General features: G+C 37.4%; 5 protein-coding genes across 5 annotated transcripts; 2 read left to right on the plus strand and 3 right to left on the minus strand.

Annotated features, from left to right (window-relative positions):
• Window positions 1-2: 2 nt before the first annotated feature.
• On the plus strand, window positions 3-1,178 carry LOC125476628 (probable E3 ubiquitin-protein ligase RHG1A). Its single transcript, XM_048582922.1, has 2 exons — window positions 3-816; window positions 962-1,178. Exons 1-2 carry the CDS (start codon window positions 42-44, stop codon window positions 982-984), a joined length of 798 nt encoding a protein of 265 aa, XP_048438879.1. The 5' UTR covers window positions 3-41; the 3' UTR covers window positions 985-1,178.
• A 773-nt stretch (window positions 1,179-1,951) lies between these two features.
• Window positions 1,952-5,029, plus strand: LOC125476605 (RHOMBOID-like protein 10, chloroplastic). The gene is made up of 9 exons (XM_048582874.1): window positions 1,952-2,140; window positions 2,331-2,557; window positions 2,887-2,941; window positions 3,038-3,118; window positions 3,207-3,303; window positions 3,389-3,456; window positions 3,920-4,018; window positions 4,168-4,209; window positions 4,659-5,029. Exons 1-9 carry the CDS (start codon window positions 1,967-1,969, stop codon window positions 4,800-4,802), a joined length of 987 nt encoding a protein of 328 aa, XP_048438831.1. The 5' UTR covers window positions 1,952-1,966; the 3' UTR covers window positions 4,803-5,029.
• A 1,061-nt stretch (window positions 5,030-6,090) lies between these two features.
• LOC125476788 (inverted formin-2-like) lies at window positions 6,091-13,761 on the minus strand. The gene is made up of 5 exons (XM_048583313.1): window positions 13,283-13,761; window positions 9,139-9,248; window positions 8,676-9,047; window positions 7,042-7,831; window positions 6,091-6,484 (listed from the first exon to the last, which is right to left on the minus strand). The coding sequence occupies exons 1-5, from the start codon at window positions 13,548-13,550 to the stop codon at window positions 6,396-6,398; spliced, it is 1,629 nt and encodes a 542-aa protein (XP_048439270.1). The 5' UTR covers window positions 13,551-13,761; the 3' UTR covers window positions 6,091-6,395.
• Window positions 13,762-16,261: 2,500 nt separating this feature from the next.
• LOC125476789 lies at window positions 16,262-21,676 on the minus strand. Its single transcript, XM_048583314.1, has 5 exons — window positions 21,241-21,676; window positions 19,282-19,391; window positions 18,821-19,192; window positions 17,788-18,388; window positions 16,262-16,875 (listed from the first exon to the last, which is right to left on the minus strand). Exons 1-5 carry the CDS (start codon window positions 21,479-21,481, stop codon window positions 16,787-16,789), a joined length of 1,413 nt encoding a protein of 470 aa, XP_048439271.1. The 5' UTR covers window positions 21,482-21,676; the 3' UTR covers window positions 16,262-16,786.
• A 3,014-nt stretch (window positions 21,677-24,690) lies between these two features.
• Window positions 24,691-27,515, minus strand: LOC103956018 (60S ribosomal protein L5). The gene is made up of 9 exons (XM_048583657.1): window positions 27,369-27,515; window positions 26,991-27,060; window positions 26,805-26,896; window positions 26,491-26,617; window positions 26,318-26,397; window positions 26,117-26,233; window positions 25,591-25,725; window positions 25,224-25,393; window positions 24,691-25,101 (listed from the first exon to the last, which is right to left on the minus strand). The coding sequence occupies exons 1-9, from the start codon at window positions 27,369-27,371 to the stop codon at window positions 24,987-24,989; spliced, it is 909 nt and encodes a 302-aa protein (XP_048439614.1). The 5' UTR covers window positions 27,372-27,515; the 3' UTR covers window positions 24,691-24,986.
• Between the last annotated feature and the right edge of the window lie 254 nt (window positions 27,516-27,769).

Below are 27,769 nucleotides of genomic sequence, written 5' to 3' on the forward strand. Positions count from 1 at the left end.
TTCTTCCCAAGGCAAACAAAATCTCGTTCGAATTTCCAACAATGTCACTGCAGGCTCATCGTCCTCGTGCTATTGTCAACGGAATAAGTTGGTGCCAACACTGCCTACGTACCATAAGAATTGCCTCTTCCAACCCATATGCAATTCTATGTCCCTACTGCTACACCGAGTTTAATCATGAGCTCGATGTTTCGAGGCCCAGGCTTGTTGATCACCTCACAGGCCTAGAACAACCGTCCCCCGATGCCCGGTTAGTGGAAAACTCTCTCGTCCTCGATTCAAGGCATCCAAGAGCTCGTTGGCAGACGGAAAACGAAGATGAACTAGTGTCTTGGATCACTCTTGAGGAAGCGGTAAATGATGTTACTGGAGGGACCTGGACGGTTGAGAATGACCGTCCAGGTCCCTCTGCAGCAGCGACTTCTGCCATTCGAGCTTTGCCATTGGTGAAAATATCGGAAGGGCAGTTAGCGAACGAGCCAAATTGCCCCGTGTGCAAGGAAGGGTTTGAGGTTGGCGGAGAAGCGAGGAAGATGCCATGCAAGCATGTCTACCATTCCGACTGCATACTCCCTTGGCTTCACATACACAACACATGCCCGGTTTGCCGCTACGAGCTTCAAGCAGCCGGCAGCTGCAGCCCTAATGACCATTACTATGGAGAGGAGGAGGAGGAGGGGACAGAACGCCCACGTATTTGGAGGTGGTGGTGGAATCTTCTTGTCTTTCTGGACTCTTACCTTTCTGGCCATTTTCTGCATTGGTTATTTGGATGCAACGTTAATTACTTGGATAATTACCAACAACGTACCGGAGGTAATTTTCTACTTCGAACGTATTAGATTACGGGTTGCAAGTTGGAACGGAAATTCTGATTTCGACGCTTAAATCTTTTATTTTATTTAAAAAAAAAAAACTAAACTTATTTACTGTTTGTTGATCGTGATGATCATATTTGCAGACAGAACCCGGTGGTCCTCTTGATCATTCTATAGCCAGATTACTTGATAGAGTAGAGATGGTGTGATTAGTCGTGTGTATGTACAAAAATATTACTCTTACCATTTTTTCATACCACAGTACGACTTTTTTTAATAAGAAGGGACCTGTATGCATTTGGTGGGCCCTACCTTAAAAAGTTGGTAAAATACAGTATGAAAAATGTAGTAAGAGTAACGCTACTCGTACATATATGTGCACATTTGTTCCTTAATTGGGCAGGTGCGCTACTTGCTTAACTTCGGAGTTCCGACGGAATCCGAAGCCAGTGAGCTTAGAGATGGGAATATACATATAAGGTTTACAGGATCCACTCCTCTGGACAATGTGGGTTGTTACAAAAACTAACCACACGATATACATTATGATCACGGGATCCAGCGATGATCCTTTTCTGCTTCCTAATATTGTTTTATGCAAGCCGGCCCTGAGTATTTGGGGCCTTGTGCAAAACTTAGATAGAGGTTCTTCATTTTTTTATGATGTATTTTCTTTATTATTATTTTGTTTTTAATTTTGTTCTGTAAAATTGAATTATTACATGTTAGAATGGTGGAAAGCCTAAACCATTAGCGCTGGAAGAGTACTTTGGTATTATCTCGCACATTTTAAAATCGCACATTTTAAAATACGTACACATATATTTGTGTACATGTAAATAAAATTTCGAGCCCTTCTGAATTGAGAGCTTTATACAGTGACACCTTTTATACGTTCTCAAAGATGGCTCTAGTTATATACATGCTAATTATTTTCATTTCTTGTATTTGTTGGAGTTTTTTACAAGGAAATATTAATTATACATTTTGGAGCACTTCACCAACTAGTTTGATTTTTTTCTTTTAAAAAACATAAAAATAAACTGATGATAAGACACGGTTATTCATCTTTCCGGTACTTAACTAGTTTGATGACTCATGTTGATTATATATATTGTTGAACTTGGAGGTAAATTTAGGAGTTGGGAATGATCCGATCAGGTGAGCTTCAGGCGCAGTGGTTCTCCTTCCCCAGAGCGGGTCCCACTCCAACCCCTATCCATCATCACCTCACCGCCGCCGCTTCTCTCCGCCTCAGTCACCACATCTTCCTCCACCACCACCACTTCCGCCTCCACTCCATTTTCCGTTCCTACTTTCAGGTACTGTTATTGCTATTCATTCACTCCTCCCTCAATTTTCAATTTTCAATTTTTTTTTCAGATTGTTGTCATCGATCAAAGATTAAATGTCTTAATTTGATTTAAATGGGTAATACAAAATAAGGGTTTTTGTTAATTTTAATTAGTTTATGGGTTCTTCAATCTCTTGTGTATTGTTAAACACTAGCAGAAACTTGCCCATCATAGTCCCCTGCACAGATTGAAGGAAGAATTTAACTTTCTGCCATTGCCAAGTAGCAATGCTTCAGCTTCTGCTTGCTTTGGTTTCTTTGGTGGAGGAGGAGAAGGAGAAACTAGCACTGATTCCACAAATGAAGGGCAAATTTCTAGGTTTTCCACTAAAAGCTTCTTCAATGGAAGACAATGGACTAATGTCCTCCTTGCTCTTAACATCTTGTGAGTATCATTTTATCACCTTCCCAAAACAATCATGAAATAAATGTATATTTAGTTTTGTACTTGATTTATTTTTCAGAAATTTGCCAAAATGATCATTTTTCAAATCCCAATGGTTAAAATCTTTAGTTTTTCAGTATGTGGTCGATATCTGATCGCTATGTTGTCGATATTTGATTGCTATGTCATCGTTATTTTATTTCGATCGGTTCAACAATTGGGATTTGATTTCTGATCATTTTAGCCAATTTCTCTGTACGTTTTAAGTTTTTAGAATTGAACCCGGCCATCCTCTAGACAGCTTATTGTTTGTCAAATTGTGCTGACAGAGTTTATATTGCACAATTTGCATCACAAGATGAGTTACTTCTATGGGGAGCCAAGGTAAGAGTGCAAAACAAAATGTGAGAACTTGTTCTTTTGCAATATAGAAACAGGCATTAAGTGGTCTCTTTCTCACATTTTGTTATATACACATAGATAAATAGCCTCATCGACCAAGGGCAATTGTGGAGGCTCGTTACATCGTCCTTTTTGCATGCAAATGTCGGGCACCTCTTGGTATGCTTTTAATTTTACTGGTTATGTCTTGGCATTTTAATGTCTGCATTAAAATCTGATGTATGTATATGTGCGTCTCCGTTTACAGGTTAATTGTTATTCTTTGAATTCAGTTGGTCCTACCATGGAGAAGATTAGTGGTCCTAAGAGATATCTTGCACTCTACTTTGCCTCTGCAATTGCAAGTAACAGCTCATGATCTCTCTACAATAGCCAATAAAAATTTGTTTAGCCACTAGTATTCTGATTCAGTGGTTTCGAGAAAATCAGGTTCAGCAATGAGTTATGGGTTCAGCGAGGCACCCGCAGTTGGTGCATCAGGAGCAGTCTTCGGATTAGTAAGACACTTATTCTGTTTCTTTTGCCACTCTTCTTTCGATTTCTTAGATTAGATGCACCATACAGCTTACCAGAGAAGCTGGGGTTAATTAAATTGTGCCAATATAGGAATTCAGTAGAATCAGTCTCGTTGTCTTGCGTTCACACAAACACAGTTGATATTACTGCAAAATGCAAATTAATAACGTGGTTTTCATTTTATCCCCCTCTTCCCTCTTCAGTACATTTCACAATTTGATGCTCTTTTAAACGAAACATTCCTCCTCCAAGAGCGAATATTCTTCCCTGGGAAAAGTAGATTAGTTTGTGTTTAAATATTGAGTGTTAAAATTCTACCGATGTTAGTTAACCTACTCAGTGTTGTGGAATATCAAGTGTAACTTCTTTCAAGCTATTATGGCGTGATATTGTTCTCTCATCTCCTATCATTAGTCAAACCTGTGGGTCTGATATTTTATTTAGGTTGGATCTCTTGCTGTGTTTGTCATGAGACATAGAGGTTTGGTTGGACGTGGCAAAGAAGATCTGCAGCAGATAGCACATGTGATTGTCCTGAATATGGTATGCTCCTTGTCTGGTACAAAATCTTGAAGTTTTCCACAACTCGAGCCTTTTGTCTATCTTCATAACTTAATCAGCTTCCCTTAATCCCCTTTCCTTTCTGTTGGCTGGATTAATAATGGAGAAATAAACGTATGTTTTTCTTCCAGGCTATTGGGTTCTTCTTCAAGGGCATTGATAACTGGGGACATGTAAGTACAACAGGCTGAACAGCAATGTTCTTATCGCTTTTTCACTCCTCCTTATCTCTGTTTGAATTATAATCAACCTGCTTCAGTATGTGCCTTTCGGTTAACGTTTAAAAGGAAGCTAATTAGTGTGTGCGCGCGCGCGTGCGTGCTTCTCTCTCACTCGCCCTCTCTCTACACATTGACACGCACACATGTGCGCACACGCTCACACATATACAGACACTGCAAGTCCAGTTGCTTTCAATTTTGAGTCCCTGGGCAGAGCCGAGTCTTTAATTTTTCGCCACTAGGATTGAGTTTCCTGATTACTTCCCCTCCGCTATTTTAGATAGTCATACGAGCTTGCATAGGGTTCCTTATATTAAGAAAGCAGAGAGATCCTCTGTACGTAATTCTTTCTCGTTTCTGTTATCCTCATGTTTGTATTGGGTGTGACATCTGAATCTCAGTTTGGAGGCTTGCTTGGTGGAGTTGCCACATCCTGGCTTCTAGGACCTGCATGGAAGTACGAATCTCCATCCGCTGACGGCCGGAGAATATTTTCTGACAAGGCTCCTATTTTCTACCTCATCAACACGAAAAAGAAATCGTAGACATTTTCTTCTAGCGGAAGCATTGTCATCCCTAAACTTCTTGTGATCAAGCACACTTGTGTACGAATGTAGAAGGCCGATTAGGCGTTTACGTTTTACTATTTTTTACCCTTAAGGTTCATAAATTTACTACTGTTCTTGCCCCCTGTGCTGGATTTACTTTGAGCGACTGTATCATCCAAGTGTAATGTTATTTTTTCTTATCATAAAGAATAAAGGTTCACTGATCCCTCGGTTCGTAACACATTTTTCTTAGAACGATTGCGATTTAACTAATTGAGATTTAGTTAAATTTCAACCGTTGCTAGGTGGAATGAAATGTGTGAGTGAGCAAAACTCTGATGCCCAGTTCTACTGAATGAGCCCAAAACCACCCCTAATACTGTAATTCCTCCGGCAGCGGGTACTGCTCCTTCATGTATTGTCATGTATTCTCTTGTAACCATCTTGCAAGCGTCTATTGGACACGTAATTGTGCCTTTTGGATAGGTCCTAAGCATTTATTGCACGGACTATGCCACTAAGGCTATATCTTGGTTGGACGAGAGAATCTCTTTGTTCCGTTCAAATGCGGTTGTAACAGTCATTGTTAGCCCCTTTGATGGGTTGACTTTGTATAAGATTGGGCTCTCTATTTGGGCTTTTGTTAGGCTCTTGTAATATTGGGCCGTCTCATACACCTCAAACCTAAAGGATGTCTCTGGTGCAAACTTTGCAAAGTGTAATACTACTTTTCTCACCACTAGCATATGCCCCGCACTTTGTTTGTGAAAAATATTTTTTATTTTTTATTTTAAAATGGAAAGGAAAAAGGGCAAAGAAAAAAGCAAATTAGAAAGAGAAGTTTTCTTTTGTATATTTTATTTTTTAAAATTAGAGGATGTTAGAATTATCCTCGGGTGAGGTTTTAAATAAAAAACTGTAAAATTTAGTTTGCATAAATTTACTTTACTGCCCATGATTTTGCTTTGTAGTAAAAGATAAAATTATCTTTTTACTTTCTTTTGGTTGACAAAGAATTTTATTAATGTAGTTTAGATGAAGAAAAAAGCTTCACTTACGCTCAATTCATTTGTTCACACCATACTTGGTGGTTAATACCCAATTCCATGAAAGACTGACTAAATAAGAGACTTGTTCAGAGACGGTCGTGTATTACAACCGTCTCTGAACAGTTGACCATTCAAGCCGCTTGCTCAGAACTAAGTCAACTGTTATGAGCAAGCAGATTGTATCATTAACCGTTCAGAGGACTGAGAATGTAAGCTTATGATCACACACAAATACATATCATTAACATAATAATTATAGATAAAATTTTCGAGTATATACAATTGAATTGCATTAAATATTAAGCAATTTATGAGAGACAATGTTCGTTAGCGCGAACTGTATATAGCCCAAATCGTACAAACTTAACTACTATCCATCTACCTTGTCCTACAGTTCATTCAAAATTTCCATATTTTTCTTATAATTTACATCATTTTTTTTTTCAAACTTTTTATCAATATCGATATTTTATCGATACTCTGTCGAAGCTTCCATGTTTTTGGATCTCCGACAATTTCAGCATATTTAAGACGACCTTAATCAACCAAACCAACAAAGCAGATGAAAGATGACGAGTACCGAAAATTTCAATAACCAGATCTCCTTGTAGAAAGCTCCTGCTGATGAAGCTGCAAAAAGCATTCGTCAGGTGATTAACTTACATATCAGATAACTTTAGCTTGACAAACAAAGCAAGGAAAATGCGAACGAAAACATGTACACAAATTGGATAGACATGTCCATGGATGCATGATTCATCTGACCAAACGTTTGCTTATTTGTCTCGGTTGTCAAATGGTTATACCATTCTTAAGTTATAATAGCACAGAAGAGAGTTTCGTTTCTCTTTCAAACTCCGTGTCCGTAAGCAAATAGATCCATTACTGACTGAGATTCATAATCACACAAATAGATCCACCAACACAAACTCAAAATTGATTTCGTGTCTGCGTTAAGGTTGCTCCGAGTTTAAGCTTTAATAGATTCAATCCAATAAGATCCAAAACCTGCTTAAAATTTGTGTTTTGTACGAAAGTTCAAACAGTCATAAATGCTTATGCTTATATGAGTTACTTATGTGCTATGCAAAGATTTTGAATATAAAATATATGTCGTATGAATTATTCCACTAAAAGCCAATCGAGATCTAGCAGAAATAACCAGATTCAGAGTTTAAGTAACTTACATGAGGAAGGTGACGGAGATATTGAATCTTGTGCACTTCCCTTGTTTCCGGGACTGGAAGCATAGGGCGCTACAGGTGCAGCTGGCACGTGTGAGGAGAAATGAGATGAGGGACTCGGAGAAGGTGAGTAAGGGGAACCATTAGTATCATAAGTAGGAGGAGCAGTAGGGTTTGAACGAGAAGTTGGTGAGGAGACCGGAGGAATTCTAGAACCATGATATGGACATGGACGAGGGTGTGCAGGTGCCTTGGAAGGTGTTGGTGAGAGATGATAAATCTCAGGTGAGGGTGCTGGTGGGAGATGATGAACATCAGGTGACGGTGCGGGGGCAAGAAGATGAGTACCTGGTGAGGGTGCTAAGGGGAGGTGATGAATATCAGGTGAGGGTGCAGGGGGGAGAGGATTAATGTCTGGTAAGGGTGCAGGTGGGAGATGATGAATGTCAGGTGACAGTGCTGGTGCTGGTGGGAGATGGTGAATGCCAGGGGACGGAACTGGAGAAGCAGGATATGGAGAAATTGATGGCTCTGAAGATGGAGCTGGCGAAGGAGTTGGAGGGGTTGCAGAGGGTGCACCCTTCGGACAAGAAGATAAACTGATACTTTTAACTTTACCAAAAACCGTGTTATTAAGGCCAAGATTTTTTGCACGAGAACCTCTGATTGTTTGAACCAACTGCTTCAATCTCTGTGGCGCAATGATACCCACATCAGACACGAGAGATGCCAGAACCACAACTGGGGGTGCTTCAGTTGAACCTATTTTGTTTATTATTCGCAAAAATACATCCTGCAAAAAGAGAAGGAAAAAAAATTGCAGTTGTTAATAACAAAAATACATATGTAAAATCTGAGACCATCAACTAATACTAGCTCAATCTGATCTTTTGGGTACTTAGCAACTATGAAAATCCAGATGAACATTTAAATTTCGACTATACTTGATGGTATATACCTTAGACCTATTTTGCGTCGTTGTTTCCTTGATTGCTAATAAATTATGCTTTCTATTGCATAACTGGAACAAGTCTAGCATAGATTCAAATATGTTATGAAACTTGGATCCCAGCATGTGCAAAACTAAAATAACTGCTAATCCCACGTTTTACCGATGTTTTAAAAGGCAAAGGTGAAATATAGACACTTCATGGATAGCCTGCCTAGGCGAAAGCCTTTCGCCTCACGCTACCTAAAATTATTAATATATATATATATAGATATATATAATTACTTTCTGAAACAAATATCCATTGTCATTCAAAAGTGCACAAGTCACAAACAAGTTTAACTCAAAGGTAATATCATCTTCTTCACAAACAAACAAAAAAAGAAATAATTCATCTAAATCAAGGTAATATCATCTTCTTCATTGTCAATTCTCCATTTAAAAAAAACGCCCAGTCAAACGCCTCAGGCGCGTCTCGACCATGTCTAGGCAATTTAAAGCCTACTCTTGTTGGGCAGAGGTGTTTTCATCATGCGCCTCCTAAGCCGCCTAGGCGCGTCTTAAGGCGCGTTTTTTAAAACATTGTGTTTTACGAAATAGTGCTAAACCAATGGACCTAATACATAAAAAGCCCAAAAATTCACACCTCAAGGGAAATGTGCAAAAAGTTGCCAGAATAGTGTTATACCTCATAAGGCCTCAGATGCAATCCAAACTTCAACTGCTCCTTTAACTCAACAAAATTTTCCACTATGTCGGATATAGAATTATTGAGAGTAAAATTAAATAAAATCTGGGGTTTCTGCCAGATTGAAGCTGATTGCACAGGAATCACAGTAATTCCCCCAGGACACTTTAGAATCTCAAACATAGATGGCTCCCCGAAAATTGATGCGGTCAATGTAAGATTGGATTGCTTAAGGAATAGCTCAACTAAAGAAGACTTCAACACACTTAAGAACACTGGATCTATTGGAACATTTATTGGATCGGAAAGAGCACCAAACACCACATCAGTTTGATCAGATGCATCAAATTGGTGCATGGACAAGATAGCCACCTGTTGACAACAAGCAGACTTCAGTTTGATGCTTCACTTTGTATGAAAGCAATATGATATGGTCTATAATGGAAAAAGATTGAAATCGTACCTTTGCACCTGGGACACCTATTTCCGCATTGATATCATATTCTAATCTTTGAATGTGTGGAACAAGGTCCGTAACTGGCTTTTCCAGTCTGAAGTATGCCTGAACTGTAGCTGGAAAAAGATAAATAGATATATAAGCTTTCCCCTATTTATTTCAGTCATCACGACTTTACGCAACAGAAATCAGAAACCATAAAGTTGAATAAAAATAAAATGGTTGACGCAACAAAGAACAAACATGTTACCTAATCAACAAAATACAAAATAAAAACGCAAATAAAATATATTATTAAATTTCCAATTAATCTTTCAACTTCTTAAATGCATTAATTGAGTTTTGTTTTAGGCCAATGCAAAAGGTTGTTCTAGACTTCTAGTATGGACCGTACAAATACATTACTTAAATCAGTTTGTCTTAGTTCAGCAGCAATTATCTCCACAATATTAGCAGGTTGGTTAATATATATTTTATATCCTAAATCAGTACATTATACTTTCTTTTTTTTGCAAAATGTATATTCCTTTACTATAATCATATACTATATTATCCATCTTGCCCTCAATATGCGTGTCTACTATCCAGCCTCTCCTAGTCTGCACCAAGCGGTCATTAGAAGCCTAATTGATTTTTGGAGTTATAAGGAAAATTCAGTGAGTTTCAGGTTTTGTACCCCCAAGACTGAAACATAGGGGTTTTCTTAGACCTCTTAGGTACCCAAGTTGGAAGTGGAGATAGTTCATTTTACTTGGTGAAGTTTTTGTCCTTCCATTGAACATTTATTCAAGAGAAAATCATATTCAAATTATTTTTAAAAGAGATATTGAATCATATACTTGAAGCATAACCTTGTGTTGATCGTAGGTGTTTTAGGCATAGCAGGAAATGTCTTATTTTTGGGATTAAATGACACCTAACATGTTTGTGGCAGTGCTAATTATTTTTATATATTATTTCCTACTTATGGCAGTGCTAATATAATGAGCTTGATGTAACTGCTAGTATGCGGCAAGTTCCAGTGGTCTTGCATTTGAGGTCAATTGCTTGGATTTCCTACCAAATTTGTTTCTCTAAACTGAGTTTTGATAAATGATGAAGATTATTCTTAAGATTATTATTGTTACTAATGATTATGATTATTATTAGCAGTTACCACTATTATTATTTCGATGTGAAATGAAATACTTGTTTAAGATGTAGTTATAAAAGTATACAAACAACGATAAGCAAGCAGTCCAAAAAGATACAATAATAAAGTCTATCAGCTAGTTATTTAAAGCTTATGCAGCATGAACACTGTATAAAAGCACAAAATGCTAAAGACTCCGAAGCCATGGATCGCATAAATAAAGAGAAGAGGTACATCTCTGATTCAATTTTATATTATTGTACACTTCAGTCAAATTTACCTTAAAACAACAATATAAAAAAGATACAAAAGGGCCAACCACGGTACCAACAAGGCAATAAAACAGACTTCAGTCAAAATCACAGATCTAGCTCATATATTAATTTACACTTCATCCCACCTTATATTTTAGTTTTCTAGTCCTTTTTCAGACTAAATACTAAACGCGCCAAAAAAAGGGTCAGGCCACTCAACTATTCACCATGATATTTTTGTTTAAAGATGTATTCTGAGCCTTCACAAACAAGGACAGAACCGTACATGGCTCCCATGGGCAGTAGCCTATGCAGCTTGAGAAAACTTAGCACTAACATTTAGCCCAATATTGACAAAAAATTAATCCAGCCTATCCTATATCTAAAACCCACTCCATAATCAACTGCATCTGCACATCTTGATTAGAAAATATGTACCCCTTTTGTAAACTATAATCCAAGACTAAGCTCAGTGGGACAACTCTAAAACTAAAGCCTCTTTGAAAAAGAGATGTGCCTTGGGCCCTTATGGCAGTGCACTAATCAGAAAATAAAAGAAGTTAATCCAAAGTCAAAGAGTTGATGTCAAATGATATCAAGAGTCTTTTATTTGGATCTTACGAAAACACAATATCCTTAACCATATCTTTGGATGAGGGACTTTCAAAATGATACCTTTCAAGGAATTATTTTCAAGTCCCCCCATCTAATTTTTATAGTGCATCCGAACAAATTTGGCCTAGGTTCCTTAGAACTTTAAAGTCCTCATCCAAACGTACCCTAACTGTTCTAGGAATCTCCTTTTATTAATGAGCCTACTAATATTTCTACAAGTTCTACGAGTCCAGTAGGACTTTAATGTGTCTTTTCTATTTCTAGGAGTCGTTGAATGTTCGATTTGAAGCATCTATCATTTCCTTTTTTGTAGGTATAGATCTATTTCCTTTCTTACTTGTGAGGAAATAAAATGTTAATTTTCTTGAGTCCTTGACTATCTAACATTTTATTATTCTCAGTTCTTTCTAAGAACCAACACCAGAGAAAACGTATGAGAATAACATATATCACTATCATTGTAAATCTACAATGTTCATAAACTGCTATTTCCACTAAAAGTAAGTAGGTGGTTCGGCTACATGACAGCAGACTACATAGTGAGACATCCAATTATCAGATCAGACAATTTGCATTTCTGCAGTCGACTACAGAATCCTTATCCTCGTCAATCCACAGTAAAGAACATACAGCTACTGATATCAGGTAGAATAGCAGCATGGACAGGCAGGATATTACAGTCACTTCCACCCATAGAGTAGTACAATCCGCTGAATCAGAAAAGAGAGCACTCCGAGGAGTATGAAATTTATATAGGTGTTGAAGTCTTAATAGATCCACCGACGGTCAGCGTCATAAGTACTCCTAAATTCAACTAATTCAAAGGGAACACTCTGTATTTAGCAAATGTGAACATGATATTCCTTTTTTCATGATTTAGCCACAGGCAGACATGTCTAACATTTATAAAAAAAAAAAAATTGTCTAGAAAATTAGAACACAGTCCACAAGAGTGCAAGCACACACACACACAAGATTACCATAAATCGTGATAGGACCAATCTCTTTCCCACCCATCCTAAATTGAAAGTGAACTTCATTCCATATCCGCAAAACACCATTAAAACTTAACTAATTGATCAGAAAGTGAAATCAAAATGATCAAGACTCCGACAACTCACTCTAGTTACTCAATTCAACCTATACCTCGTATGCTCATGTGAGATTAATTTGGGCAACAAAATGTTCCAGACAAATAGCGTTACTGCAAGTTCCTCCCCTATTTACTTTTGGAATGTTATGATTAGCACTTAGTAGTTGTGTTACATATGGGACTTTTCTTAATGTACTAGCTAGCCACATGAGAAACATGAGGTATAATTCCTAATGAGTTTAACTAACTCAATTATGCTTCTATATGCTACTCCTGTAGATTGTAATTCAGTTCACTATATATTCTGATATAATATCTATTTTTGTTCTTCTTTTAGCTAAAGATCTTATACATCTTTTTGCACATCTTCTTTACTTCCGGAATGCTTGGCCTCGCCAATAATATTCAATCCTCTTGTCGGAATGCTTGGCCTTGCCAAGAATATTGAATTCTCTTGATAGTCAGTCAACAGGCTGTATACTATATGCTAACGATAATTCCACACTGACAATTGTTTCATGAAACTTGTATACTCCCAACAATATACGTTGAAGCAAAAGTTATAAAAGGAATATATAAGTACTAAACCTTTGGTTGGAATTACACGAAATTGTTGCGTTTTTTAACACACGAGAGGCATTTTCGATGCAAGGGTTGGATATGGTCCATAAAAAAGGTGCATTGCCCATATCCTATATATAGCCAGGTGAACCAAGTGAAACATTGCAAGACCTGAATTATACAACACAGAGAAATCCCACTTGCACCTTTCCGAAAATAATCACAAAACTCCAATTTTTATCTGAAAAGCACCAAAATCCCTAATTACTAGCTAAACCCATTTGAATTGCTGAAACTACCAAACATCTACCCAAAACCCATTTGCTTAGAACCTCCAGAAAGCCCCAAAAGTTTACATTAAACCCAAAAAACACCAGTTACCCATTTGCTTGAAACATCAGAAAAATCCAATTAATTAAACATATATATATAATCAAAGTGAAGTGAGGCATAAAACACAGTAGAGAGAGAAAGAGAGATGGAATGTGAACATACCACTGAGCTTAATTTCCTGTCTGGCATCAAACTGGGAGATGATTGCATGGAAATGTGGGATCCAGATGATCCCAGAGAGTAAAATTGAGAAGCTGAGGATCAAAACGACGACGCATCTGAAGCTCAGCTCCCTGCCGATTCTGCTGAAAACCACCGAACATCGCAGACAGATGAGTCCCGAAGAATTCTGAGCCTCCTGAATCTGCCGCTGCTGTTCCTGTTGCTGTTGCTGCTGCTGCTCCTGCAGATTTGCTTCACTCTTCCCCATTTGAAGAGCATCTGGGATCTCCCCTCACTCTCTCTCTCTCTAAAGAGTACAGAAATGGCAGGAGGAGAGCTTAAGAAGAAGATGAAGAAGATGAAGAAGATGTGAGGGACAAGTGTTCATAGTGGGTATAGTTGCCCTGTTTAAACCATTTACAAGGACAAGCTACTCTCTCTCTCTCTCCCCCCTTCACTCTCTCTGTAATCCACACACAGTCACTCACTAGTCACGTACATATACGACTTCGTACTCACGGAATCTTTACTGTACAAACATCGTAATCTAAATCGTTCGTTCTTTATTAATTGATTGTCATTTTCAAAATAGTATATTAATTTTGAGAATGTTTAGTTATCCATATATCGTGCAAATCAATATTTACAACAATTAGTAATATATTTATTATTAACAGTTAGCTGATGACTAAAGAGTATCCAAATTAAATAAAATTCTCTAGATAGGATCTATAGATGATGCTAAAGAGAACACTGGTTCATCTTTTAACGTTTGTATAGTGAAACGATGTTATGTTATCATGCAAGGAGTAATGACTTATACATGTAAGATGCCAAACAATATTCTTTTTCAGTTTATTTTTCTAGAGAGTATACATAAAGTATTTATCTATTATCTATTATATACAAAGAGAATAGAAAAGGTGAATAGTGATTTGATGTCACCATGCTTCAACAAAAATGTTTGGACAAAAATGCCCTCAAAACAAAAAACTTCAAAGGCATTCCAAAATAATACATCAAATAAGGTAGGAGCATTTTCGTCATTTTAACAATATTTCTTTAATAATTTACCTTTTGGTGTTTTTTTTTAATTAGTACCTCACAATAACCTGATAATAATGTAATTCAATTTCTTTATTTTTAAGCACATTCAAAACATCTTAAGAGACGTGTAATGCAGATTATAAAAAAAAAAATTTCGCACGCGGATAACAATGTGATTAAATAAGTTATCAAATGATTGTTTTTTTTTTTAACAAATGATATTATCTACACTAAGGGAGAGGAGATGGGCTTAGCACCACAATGGACTAGCAATAATGTGATTCAATTAGTTATTTATTAAATGTTATTTTCTCTATTTTTAAACACGTTTAAAACATTTTAAAAGGCGTGTAATGCCGGTTATAACAAAGGTCTTTCGCACAAGGATAATAATGTGATTAAATTAATTGTCAAATGATTTTTTTTTAAATAAACGATATTATCTACACTAAGGGGGAATGGGTGGGTGTGACATCCCGCATTGCCCAGGAAGTGATCCTTAAATATATATTCTCATCCTTACCTAGCACGAGGCCTTTTGGGAGCTCACTGGCTTCGGGTTCCGTAGGAACTCCAAAGTTAGCGAGAAGGGGGCTAAAGCAATCCCATGATGGGTGACCCACTGGGAAGTTGCTCGTGAGTTCCCAAAAACAAAACCGTGAGGGAATGGTAAGCTCAAAGCGGACAATATCGTGCTACGGTGATAGAGCGAGCCTTGGAAGTTGTCTGCCCCGGGCCGGGATGTGACAAATTGGTATCAGAGCCCAACCCTGGTCGTGGTGTGCCGACGAGGACATCGGGCCCCTAAGGGGGGTGGATTGTGACATCCCACATCGCCCAGGAAGTGATCATTAAATATATATTCTCATCCCTACCTAGCACAAAGTCTTTTGGAAGCTCACTGGCTTCGAGTTCCGTAGGAACTCCAAAGTTAGCGAGAAGGGGGCTAGAGCAATCCTATGATGGGTGACCCACTGGGAAGTTGCTCATGAGTTCCCAAAAACAAAACCTTGAGGGAATGGTAAGCCCAAAGCGGACAATATCGTGCTACGGTGGTGGAGCGGACTCAGAAAGTGATCCGTCCCGGGCCGGGATGTGACAGTGGGCTTAGCCTCACAATAGGCTAGCAATAATATTATTCAATCAATTGTTTATTAAATATTATTTTATTTATTCTTAATGTAAATTCTATAAAGATCGATTTTATTATGTGAATTCAGCTGCTTTAATTGGTTTATGAGAGATTTCTTCCAGCATAATCTAAAATTATTCATTTACTTTAAATATTTGACTTTCCTTTTGTCAATTTACACATATAAATACATTTAAAACATATAAGTCGCGAGTAGCACGCCGTGATTCAAAACTCACGCTCGTGCATGAAGGCTAGTAGCTTAAGTAATTAAATGTGTTCGCCTTCACATTGAGAGAAAAATATATTGCTTATAGTAAAAGTTTGATAGATCCTGTATAAAAGGTTGTAATATACCTAAAGAACAAACAAGAAAATGAAAGGTGAATGGCTCGTTTGGAACTGTTCATGTAATAAGCACTTCTTCTCGTGAGTTTGTTTGAAAGTGCTTTTAAAATGATTAAAAACACTTTTGGTGAAAGTAATTTTTAGATTCCAAAAGCATTTAAAATGTTTCCTAGAAGAAGCACCAACATTTCAAGTGCTTTTTCAGGCCTCATTTGCATTTTTACTAAAGATTGATTCCAAAAGTACCCTCATCAAAAACGTTTTCAATTATTTTAAAAACACTTTCAAACCAATTGTCTTAAAAAACACTTTCTTCACCCCCATCGCCTATTATCTCTTCACTGTTGGCAATTTGCCTCTTGCCAAGTCCCGTAGTGGCCTTGGTGCCAAATTAGGAGCTGCTACTAACAACATCAAAGCAAGAAAACAAGGGATAAAACCAAACATAGTAATTAGTGCAAGATTAATTGGCTCTTTACTATTTTCCTTTGGAATTAAAAACAAAAGACACCAAAAATTAGGGGGCACCTCCTCAGTGATTCACTGTGTTTCTTTCTCTCTTTTTAAAGACACGAGTATGTGGTATACAATTTTTTTGTTCTCTGTAACAATTTTTTCTTTGCCCGCATCGCGGATGCTCGAAAAAGAGCCTGCATATTTTACAGTTGATTTGATGAAAGGTAAGGTTCTTTTCGTGAAACTTCTGCAAGGTTATGCTTCAACTGGCCACACTCTCTCTAGGAGGCTTCCCTTCGGAAAGAACATCCCGTCATCGCGACCTCACAAATGCACAAGGGAGATGAGAGGCCTGCCACCGTTTGGCTTTGACCTGCAATCTTCTCCTAATTCACTTGTATATGTGTTGCATAAGGAACCTGCCACCTTTTCACTTTGGCACCCTACCATTCACGCCAAAAACAAAACTATACCGTTGTGATGTGTACGCCTTGCACATTTTCTTGAAGAGAAAGGAACGATCACCGTGACCAACAAAAGAGAAGAAAGATGAAGACTCCTGAAAGTTCCAATAACCGGATCTCCTTGTTCCAAGGTCCTACTGCTAAAGCTGCAGCAAAAAACACTCATCATGTCGTTAACTCGGATATCAGGAGTAAATATCAAACAATTGACATGAAAAGCAAGGCCAATTAGCCAATTTGTCTAGGTGAACAAATGTCTAATAGTTCTCCTACATGAACAGCAGTAAAGAGAGTTTCCGTGCCCTTCAAGATCTGCCTCCATATAGGTTTTTGGTGGATCAGGTCAGTCTCAAAATTGATCGAGATGCATAACCATACAAATGATCGACCAATTCAATCTCAAAATTAATTCTCAAGTCTCCATTAAGGTTGCACCAAAGTTCAGTTTGTACCGGATTCAATCCAATAAGAGATCCAAAATCTGCTAAGTTCTCTTTTGTATACAAAATCCAAATAATTACAAATGTATATACTTGTACAAATCGCCTATGTAATTCGTATATTTGAACCAGATTCAGATTCGATTTTGCTAAACCTGAATAATCCCCACTTCAAAAATTATGCCACAGTACTCTTTTAGTCTACAAGTTTAACTTCTCATAACACGCATTAGTAAAGCAGGGAAACTCTACTCACTCAAAACCATGGTATCAGAAGTTGCACAACTGACTATTAGTAAAGCAGGGAAACTCTACTCACTCAAAACCATGGTATCAGAAGTTGCACAACTGACTAACACCTCATTTACGCGAAGACCTATTTCTATGAGGAAAAACCTATGCTACTCAATGACAAAATTATCGAAAAGAGGCACTTATTTTCTAATTAAAGCAGCACAGAATCATATCTTCTCATCGGCCTTAACTCTGAGCCAGAATTCTATACCAATATAACACTTCAAACACCATACACAAGAAACCACATAATGGAATAGATCAAAATCCATATATCCCACATAACAAGCAGGAGAGAAGAAAAAATACTTATTTGTAACTTACACGACAGGGATGGGCCAGGTGATGAAGACGTCAAGTCTTGTGCACTTTCCTTGTCTTCTGGACTGGGAGCATAAGACACTTCGGGAGCAGGTGGAACATGTGGGGACAATTGAGATGAAGGTGGTGAGGAGGATGGAGGAAATCTAGGAGGATATGTAGGAGGAACAGTAGGGTAAGAACGAGACATTGGTGAGGAGGATGGAGGAATTCTAGAACCTTGGAGCGGACATGGACGAGAATGTGCGGGTACCTTGGATGGTGCTGGTGAGAGATGACCAATGTCAGGTGAGGGTGCTGGAGCGTAAACTGGAGAAGCAAGATATGGAGAAATTGATGGCTCTGGAGATGGAGCTGGAGAAGCAGTTGGAGGGGTTGCAGAGAGTGTATCTTTCAGACAAGAAGATAAACTGATACTTTTAACTTTACCAAAGACTGAGTTATCCAGGCCAAGATTTTTTGCAGGAGAGCCAGTGATTGTTTGAGCCAACTGCCTTAATCTCTGGGGCACAAAGCCTCCAAACTCAGACATTAGAGAAGCTTGAACAACAACTGGGGCTGTTGTTGTTGAACCCATTGTGTTTGTTATTTGCAAAAATACGTTCTGCATGAACAGAAAAAAATGCAGAGTTACTTATCATTGAAATAAGACACAAGTCTGAGAGCATCAAACAGTACTAGTATATTCAGATGTATATACATTATCCTTTCAAAACTTCTGAAAGAAAATTCAGCACTCTATGCGGCTAACTTTTGTTGTCTTTGTTACCGCTATTGTTAAATATTATGCATTCCATTGTATAACAAAGACAATTCTTGCACAAATTTCATATATGGTAGGAAACTTGGATCTCTAATAAAGTTTGAATTGTTAATGAGGGCCCTGCCATGTTAGAATATAAAACAAATGTCGAAACTCGTTGTAACAACTAAAATTCAGGAAATAGTGGTGAACCAACAACCTTAATACATCAGAACCCCAAAATTTTATGCCTAAATAGAAGTGAGCAAAAAGTTACTCGAGTAGGTGTTATACCTCATAAGGCCTTAGGTGCAATCCAAACTTCAACTGCTCCTTTAACTCGCCAAAATTTTCCACTATATCATCTATACAGTTATTGAGAGTAAAATTAAATAACATCAGGGGTAACTGCCAGATTGAAGCAGGCTGACCAGGAATCACAGTAATTCCCCCCGGATACTTCAGAATCTCCAATGTAGATGGCCGCCCGAATATTGATGTTGTCAGTGTAAGATTGGATTGCTTAAGGAAAAGCTCAACTAAGGATGACCTCAGCACACTTAAGGACACAGGAGCTATTGGAACATTTATTGGATCGGAAAGAAAACCAAACACCACTTCAGTCCAATTATATGCACCAAATTGGTGCATAGACAAGATCGCCACCTGTTGACAAGAAGCAGACTTCAGTTTGACTTCACTTTGTATGAAAGCAATATGATATAGTCTATAATGGCAAAAGATTGAAACTGTACCTTTGTACCTGGGACACCTATTTCCCCATTGATATCATATTCTAATCTTCCAATGTGTGGAACAAGGTCCGTAACTGGCTTTTCCAGTCTGAAGTATGCCTGAACTGTGGCTGAAAAAAAAGATAAAGAGATATATAAGGGAAATTTTGCTATTATGAATGGTTCACCAATTCTGCCTTCTCCCTTAATATATATGATGATTACTGTCTCAACACAGATAATTGAATCGTATCTATGAGGCATAACCTTGTCTTGATCCTACAGTATTGTGTTTTAGATATGATTGGACATGTTTTATTTTTGGGGATTGCAAGATGTCTAAAATGTTCATGGCGTGCTAATATTATGAGCTTGAATTATAAATATATATATATATATATATATATATAAGTGTGTGTGTGTATGGGCTACGATCCAGGGACACATGCTTTTGACACAATTTGACACACGTTTTTTGTGGGACCCACTCGGTAACGTATTTCAACGATCCGAACCGTCTATCTTTTAAAACTTCCCTCAAAAATCATGTCTACCAAAAATACCCAAATCTGAAATCATACGACCATTGGATTAAATTTAGTGGGCCCTACAAAATGAGTGTCAAAATGTATGTCAAAAGCGTGTCCCCAGATATATAATACATAATATTAAATAAAGTGATAAATAATACAACATCCGCAACACTGAACAAGCAGTGCACCGAACATAGAACAGTAAACTCTATCAGCCAGTTATTTGATCAAAACATAAGCATAACACATGATAGAAAAGCATGAAAAGCTCAAGAAACACCAGCCACCAGTCCCCCATTCTTATAAAGTTTATAGTATTGCTTTATACACAAGTCAAAATTACCTTTAAAACAAACATATAGAAAAACTCCAAAGGCCAACAAAGCAACAAGACAAAGCAAAAGGAACCAAAAATAGGGTCTGAACACTCAAAGAATTACCATGATATTTTTATATAAAGATGACGCCTGCCCCTTAAAAAGTATATGACACCAAAGTATACAAACTTTGTTTAAAAATTTAAACTTTGCCTTGCATTGAAGATGCTCAAAATACATGGTTCCTTTTTTAATATTCTCCAAGAATACGCTTAGACTGCTCAAAGTTCACAAAGTTGATTAGGTTGCGGTGTTGCACAACATGTTTTCACACAAGTTACATTACAGCTAAAACTTTGGTTTTTTGTATTCTTAAAACGCAGGAGTTATGGGCACTTCCAAATCTGACTAATTCTTATTCCAATCATGTAGTAGTACAATCAACTGCCACTAAAAAGAGAGCGTTTCTGGAAATATGAAATGTATTTAGGTCTTAATGTCTAACTAGATGCGTTAAAGCTAAGCATCATAAACACTCCTAAATTCAAGTAAATCAAAATGAAAACTCCGTAGAAAATATCAACATGATATTCGTCTTTCCATGATTACCAGAAATCATGAAGGAACCAATCCCTTTCCCATCCACATCCTAACTTTAAGGTGATTTACCGTCTCCCCAGGACATCAGAAACTCTTAAACCGAAGACTTGAATTATACAGTACAGTCAAATACCAGTTGCCTCATCCTTAAAATAATCAAGAACCCCCATTTATGTGAAAAGCCCCAAAAAAAATCCCTAATCACTTGGTGAACCACCACCACACCCGTATCACACATTAACACGATGAAGACCTGAAACTACCAAAAATCTACGCAACAAGGTAAACTACCAGAAACCCATTTGCTCAAAACATCCAGAGACTCCCAATTGTATAGCAAAGATAAATACTACCTATTTCCGAAAAAAATTAGAAAAATCACATAACCAATTGCTCAAAACATCAGAAAATTCAAATTATGAAGCAAATAATTCAGAAAAGCAGAATAACCAAAGTGAACCAAATATATTTACAGTAGACAGAGAGAGAGAGAGAGAGAGAGAGAGAGATAGAAGGAATAGAGGACATACCACTAAGCTTAATTGCCTGTGTAGCATCAAACCCAGAGTTGGTAGCATGGCGAGGAAGGATCCAGAAGATCCCAGAGAGAAATACTGATAAACTGAGAATTAAAACGAAGACGCATCTAAAGCTCAAGCCTTTGGCGATTCGGTCGAAAACCGTCGAACACCCAGGACAGACAAGTCCCGAAGCATTCTGACCCCCGTCACTCTGCTGCTGCTGGTGCAGATTTGCTTCACCCTTCCCCATGCGAAGAGCATCTGGGATTTTCCCTCTCTTTCTTTCTTCAGTCTAAAGAGCAGAACACAATCGACCCAGAAGAAGAAGAAGGTGGAAGATGTGAGGGACAAGTGTTCATGGTGCGTATCGCCCTGTTTCAACCCTCTTTCCTTCTCCCTTTTTTCGTTTTTTACTCTCTCTCTCTCTCTCTCTCAAGTTTAAATTAAACCACACACTCTGTCACTCAGAAGTCACACTCACTCGCACACACGAGTATTCTTATTGCTTCTTATATTACTACAAACAGTATTATATTATATATTAATGTTTACACTAACCACCAATACAGCGGTCTAATATTATTTAAATCATATCACTTGATATTACGGTGTAATAGTATTTCTCTTTATTTGTAAGTGAGAAGTTTTAGATTCGATTCTCGCCAAAGAAGAATTTGAACCACATTATTATCATCTCACTTCCGCACACTTTTAGTGTAGATAATATTATTTGTTAAAAAAAAAAAGTTTTGGGTTCGATTTATTTTCGTCGATGACAAGTTCGAACTAAATATTATGACGGATTTATTATGTGATTTAGCTCAAATTTATCAGCCCGTTAAAATCAAAATAACGTTGTATTTAAAAAGATAGACGTTACACTAGATTCGGGAGAGAGTTTAAACTTAACACTCTAATTATTAAAGAATAAAGTTATGATCACCAACGCAATTCACCGCTGCTTTTCGTAAATGATACTATTTTTAGTAATTAGGCTACCGAACGTTGAGAAGAAGCAAAGGTGAAAGAGAAAGTGGGAGAGCATAAAGATTAAAGAGATGAAGAAGTTATTGATGGATAATATTTTATAAAAGTTAAAGGAAGAGAAAAATGCTCCATCCACCATGAATTGAATTTGAAATGTTCCATGGACCATATTGATAGTGGCTTTCAACAGTAACACCAATTTATTACTATTATTATTATTATTATTATTTTAACTTATGCCACGCATTATTACCATTTAATTAAATTTTGTTTTTGTTTATTTTTTTAAAGGAATCAACTGGTTGCGAAGCCACGTCACTTCACTTTTATGAGGATAAGAAAACCCTATAAAAATGTTTCAGTATCTTCCTAATTATCATCGTGTAATTCATCCGTCTCAGAGATCAAACCCGAAATAAGTCGTGTGGAATATAAACATAAAATTCGCCTTAACCACTGCATCACTCTGTAGTAGTTAACTTATTTTGCTTGTTTGAGTTTCACTCAATTAAGTGATGAGGACGAAAGGAAGTTCACCCACTCACGTCGACTAGTGATTGATGCACGATGCGTTTGATGAAGGGAGCTCATCATAAGCATATAAAAAGTGTGAAAAAACTATACAGCTATTGGATGGTGATCTCTAATGTGATTGGACAACGGCTTCTTACGTTTCTACAATCTTACCACCCAAGCCTTCTCCACATCCATTTTCTCTTTACTTGTGTTTTCAATTACCTTGTTAGATTTATCGCCATTAGCATTACAATGTATAATGTATATCGACTCGCATCGGTGACGATTTGATTCACATGAATGAAGATTCGACTAATATGATAATTTTGAAATCTAATGATCACTGACAGTTCATTGTGCAGTTCTTCAATCCAAATCCCGTCTAGTTTAGAATATTGTTGTGTCGGAAAAAATCAAAAAGCTTCTTAAGATTTTTCTTAACTTTATGTTTTGAGAATTTTGTCAAACAAATTGAAAATTATTATAAAACTAAAGACTACTGAAGCTACAATGACAACATAAACGCTCCCAAAAACTTTAGAGTGATGTTATCCACACTGTGAGATCCAACATCATTCAGATGAGTGAATCTTGTAAGTCTTATATGTATATTCTCATCCTTACCTATCACGAGACCTTTTGGGAACTCATTAGCTTCGGGTTCCATCGGAATTCCGAAGTTAAGCGAGTTCGGACAAGAGCATTCCTAGGATAGGTGACCCATTAGGAAGTTCTCATGTGAGTTCCCAAAAACAAAACCGTGAAAGTGTGGTAGGAGCCCAAAGCGGACAATATCATGCTACGGTTGAGTCGAGCCCGGGCTGGAATGTGACATGCATTCTCTCAATTTTTGGCTGCCAGATCGAATATACAATAGAAGATCAATGAACAAAAATTAACGTGTGAAAAAAAAAAAATAATGGAGAACAGTACCCTTTCCTAAATACTATTTATGTAATAAACATGGAGATTAAATTATTTTTTAATAAAGAAGAAGAGTACGATATTTCTGCTTGATCGGTACGTTAGACAGCTGCTGCTATCTTTTGTTGACACTCTATCCTCTTTGTAGTTTTCTTATTGTGGTCATTAGATGTACAACAAGAAGTATAAGTCATCCTTTTCTCCAAACTTTCCGATATCTTGTGAAATAGGAATTTCTTTCGTTGGGAACATTTCATCTAACATCCTCATTTTTGGAACCATTTTAGCTCACAACCGCAAATGGTGGCAATGTTTGTTAGAATCACCCATAAACACCAACTATAGGGTGAATGGGGTTGATTGTGAGTGTGATTAAATCCGTGTTGGATTGCTTACTTATCTCCGAGAAGAAAATCAAATCACTGGTATAGCTCTGGAAAGAATGATCTGATGTGTACTCCATCGGAGCACATCCTTGACGAGTAACTATCATAAGGCATAGAGAAGAGATGAATCATCATCATGTCTACACGCAAACGACGGCATGTATAGAATAGTTACTAATTATGATCTCGTTTAGATGTGCTTTTAAAATATTTGAAAACGTTTTTGGTTAAATTGATTTTGAATTCCAAAAACACTAGATATTTGCTTGCAGAAAGCACTTAAAGTGCTTTTCCAAGATCCACTTGAATTTTTACTAAAAATTGGTATAAAAAACATTTTCACCAAAAAACACTTTCCGTCATTTTAAAAACACATCCAAACGAGCCCTATGATAGAGAGTGATTGATGATCGTACAAGATTCTTGTTGAAAATAATAATCTAGGGTTTATACAGAGATCTTGAGAAACCTAGCATGGAAAGTAATCCTAATTCAATCGGAAAGGAATCAAGGAATCTAGGAGACTATCTTTGCACCTGAAGTCCCGTGTTCAAATCCCTCACCACTTCGTTTAGTGTCCTATCTTTTGTAAAAAAAAAATATATTACGGAACATGTTCACTAATTTAAGAAATGAAAGCAAGAAAGGATAAAAACCACATAAGCATAAAATTCATGGTTTCAACTGAAAATACACAGCTTTATCCCGACCACGACAACTACAAGAAAAGATTTGGTAATTAGAAAAGTTGGATAGTAGAAAACGGGACGAAGGGTGGATAGTCGAGGTACGTAGCGATAGCCAAAACAAAATATAACTTGCATAACAACACTGTCAAAACTTTAGTAGCGCTTCTAACTCAGATAACAGACCTTATAGAGGATAATTTAACAGACGTCCTACCTGGGGGAAACAAACTAGAGCACAAATCCCATCAAATGCTTAGTACTCATCATCATCATCGCTGTCGTCATCGTTACCAGCATCATTGAAGGCCTTCAACCTCTCAACCAACTTCTTCTTCCTCTCATCAAAGGTAAGCTTCTTCAAGTTGTACCTGTTACGTAAATGAAAATTAGAATCATCTGATAGCAACTTCCCACTGATTACTTGCAAACAATGAAACCAGGACTTGATGTAAAACATCAACAACTTGGTACAGAATCAATCAGACTTTACCTCTTGTGCTCTTGAGGAGCCGGCTTTTCAGTCTTCTTAATTGTAGGATCAGCACGGATGGCAGCGTGAACTTTCTTGTACACCTCCTCGATGTCATCCGCTTCAATGCCTTTCTTAATATATTCACTGAAGTGACTCTGGTATTTCTCTGGCTCGTCCTCCGCCAAAGTCTAAAATAATAAAAAAAATAAAAGTTTAAGAAAACAGTATTAATTATTCTACCTGACAAGAATTCTGAACTCTTTTCTTTGGTTCACAACCATAAAAGTTCAGAAACAAATAATTAGGATTTTGACCAGCAGACATAAATATTCTAGACCAGAGTTAATGCCAATGCATGACATGAATACTCAAGTCTCAAACTTACCCTCATGTATGCAGCAACATGGCCACCATAAATGTACTTGCGATGAATCTCAGCGTCAAGTTGCTTGCTATCCTTGGTGAAACCGGCAAACCTCTTTTCACTGTGAGGGATATCCAAACCCCCATCCAAAGCACCCTGCAATCAATTGAAAAATTCTTTACTCAGTAGGCACATTCCCAAGTAGATTAAAAATTGAATTACATTCAAGAAAAGACCATGTTACGCATAGGATTGAAGCAATATGAAAAATAAGGTACCATCAGGGATCAATATACAATTCATCAACAGGCATCCAAAGAAATGTTTAAATCGAGGTTCGTAGGATAAAACAAAAAAGAGTGCTATTGATAATAATGACTGAAAAATAACAAAACTGTTAGTCCAAAAATGTCGTCCATATAGGAACGTTTACCTTAAAGTGAAAGGAAAGTACACAACAAAGTAATTTACACATAAGCATCATCAAAAGTTAAACACAAAAACTTGAACACATCAAATATAAATAGCACCATAATGTGGTACCCACCTTCAAGGCACCGAATACACGGTTTCCTGTGGTGGTCCTGATCAGGCCAACATCAAGAAGAGCACGGAATGGCCTCCTGCTCTCAGCTGGCTCTACAGAGTAGTCTTCACCAGTAGCCTAAAATATCAGACAAAATTTTCACAAAAAATTAGATGTCAAGTGAAGGGATTCAAATTGAATAAACTAAAAATAAAACACTACCTCAACATTTCCCTCGTACTCGTCATCCATTTCAAGCTTCTTCAACACACGACGAGCCAAGAGTAGGCCAGTGCAGTAGGCTGATCATAAATATACAGTTACTACCCAACAAGTTAAACTCACGCATCAAGACAGACCAGTGAAGCAAAATAACCAGATGGTGGAAATAATACCTGCTGCATAGTTTGTGAGACCAACTTCAAGCCCATAGCGTGGGAGCTCATGGGAATAGGCTGCAGCAAGAACCAAATCACCAGCAATACTGGCAGATATAATCTGAGCAACAATATCCTTGTTGGTCTAACAATTAAGTTAAGGTGCACATCACGGAATGCACAAGTGAACAAGTCATTTCAAATTCTAACAACATACACAGAATACAATGCCAAAACATTATACCATCCGAAAAACCATTCTTAACAAAAGATGGAACATAAAGCGAAAACTCGAATGGGAACGGCCAAAATGGTGGGCGACAAAAGGATACAAATCTCACGACAAACCGGTACTTGGGTGTGTTGTACTTGTTCTTGTCTTGGTTGATGAGCCTAATCCTGGCACGGTAGTCGGTCTTTCCCTCTGCCGAAAACATTCGACATTAAAATTATCATCATATGCAGAACATTAACAAACAATTAACAAAAGCCCTCGACTTGAAAGACGAAATGAATACCTCGCCTTCTCCTGTACTTGACTTGAAATCTCTTGAAGTAAGCCCTTGATTTCTGAGCTTTGGCGAAAGCCTACAACGAATAAATCAACAAATTGTCTAACAAAATCCTTCCCAGAAATCACATACAAAGAACAACAGTTCGTGCAGCAGAAACACAAATCCATCCCACTAAAAATGTAAGTGTTTTAGAAAGTAATCGTGGAAATCGTAAAAGTTCAAGTGTTAGATCAATTAATTGGGAAATTTAACATAAATTGAAAAGTAAAGGTAATCTATCAATTTTCCGAGCAACCAAACAGAAAATAATCATGCTTTTCTCTCGCAAACGCAGACAGAGAATCTCCATGGAAGTAACAGAGACCAAGTGAGGGAGCTCACCATTGCGGAAGATCAGCAGCCGAGAGCAACGCGACCAAGTGGGAGAGAACCGGCTAGGGTTTTTCGGTTTCAGAAGGTAGCTCTTATATAGTGAACCTGCCAAATGGATTTGAGGATCGACGGCTGGCTGTAAGCGATGTGTGGTTTAATAGGGTTTTGTGGTGAGATGGACGGCTGGGATTCGATGTCTCGCTCGTGGTCATTTGGTCTGTACAGAAAGTTGTGTAGGGGCTTTTCATTCTTTCCATATTTAGTTTTTGGCCCAATATCCCTTCTTTATTCTTTCCGCATTGAGTTTGTGGGCTTTGGGCTGGGAATATCATTAAATTTTCAAAAGGAAATGAAATAACCTCTCTTTTTTATAGTGCACATTTAAGTTATACATCTAAATAAAAATCATT

This window comes from the organism of the source record quoted next, unplaced genomic scaffold (genome assembly GCF_019419815.1).
Source record: "Pyrus x bretschneideri cultivar Hongxiangsu unplaced genomic scaffold, Pyrus_bretschneideri_v1 Contig2, whole genome shotgun sequence".
NCBI lineage: Eukaryota > Viridiplantae > Streptophyta > Magnoliopsida > Rosales > Rosaceae > Pyrus > Pyrus x bretschneideri.

Excerpts from the sequence above, each read along its gene's own strand:
- LOC125476789 (XM_048583314.1), bottom strand. The coding sequence starts at position 21,481 with ATGGGGAAGGGTGAAGCAAATCTGCACCAGCAGCAGCAGAGTGACGGG. Across the intron at positions 18,389-18,820 it reads TGCACCTAAGGCCTTATGAG|AACGTATTTTTGCAAATAAC; the intron begins GTATAACACCTA and ends CTGTTCATGCAG. Across the intron at positions 16,876-17,787 it reads ACCTGGCCCATCCCTGTCGT|CTTTAGCAGTAGGACCTTGG; the intron begins GTAAGTTACAAA and ends TTTTTGCTGCAG.
- LOC125476605 (XM_048582874.1), top strand. The coding sequence starts at position 1,967 with ATGATCCGATCAGGTGAGCTTCAGGCGCAGTGGTTCTCCTTCCCCAGA. Across the intron at positions 2,942-3,037 it reads TACTTCTATGGGGAGCCAAG|ATAAATAGCCTCATCGACCA; the intron begins GTAAGAGTGCAA and ends ATATACACATAG. Across the intron at positions 4,019-4,167 it reads ATGTGATTGTCCTGAATATG|GCTATTGGGTTCTTCTTCAA; the intron begins GTATGCTCCTTG and ends TTTTTCTTCCAG.
- LOC125476628 (XM_048582922.1), top strand. The coding sequence starts at position 42 with ATGTCACTGCAGGCTCATCGTCCTCGTGCTATTGTCAACGGAATAAGT. Across the intron at positions 817-961 it reads TTACCAACAACGTACCGGAG|ACAGAACCCGGTGGTCCTCT; the intron begins GTAATTTTCTAC and ends TCATATTTGCAG.
- LOC103956018 (XM_048583657.1), bottom strand. Across the intron at positions 26,618-26,804 it reads ACCGGTTTGTCGTGAGATTT|ACCAACAAGGATATTGTTGC; the intron begins GTATCCTTTTGT and ends CTTAATTGTTAG. Across the intron at positions 25,726-26,116 it reads GTGTATTCGGTGCCTTGAAG|GGTGCTTTGGATGGGGGTTT; the intron begins GTGGGTACCACA and ends AATTGATTGCAG.
- LOC125476788 (XM_048583313.1), bottom strand. The coding sequence starts at position 13,550 with ATGGGGAAGAGTGAAGCAAATCTGCAGGAGCAGCAGCAGCAACAGCAA. Across the intron at positions 7,832-8,675 it reads TGCATCTGAGGCCTTATGAG|GATGTATTTTTGCGAATAAT; the intron begins GTATAACACTAT and ends CTCTTTTTGCAG. Across the intron at positions 6,485-7,041 it reads ATCTCCGTCACCTTCCTCAT|CTTCATCAGCAGGAGCTTTC; the intron begins GTAAGTTACTTA and ends TGCTTTTTGCAG.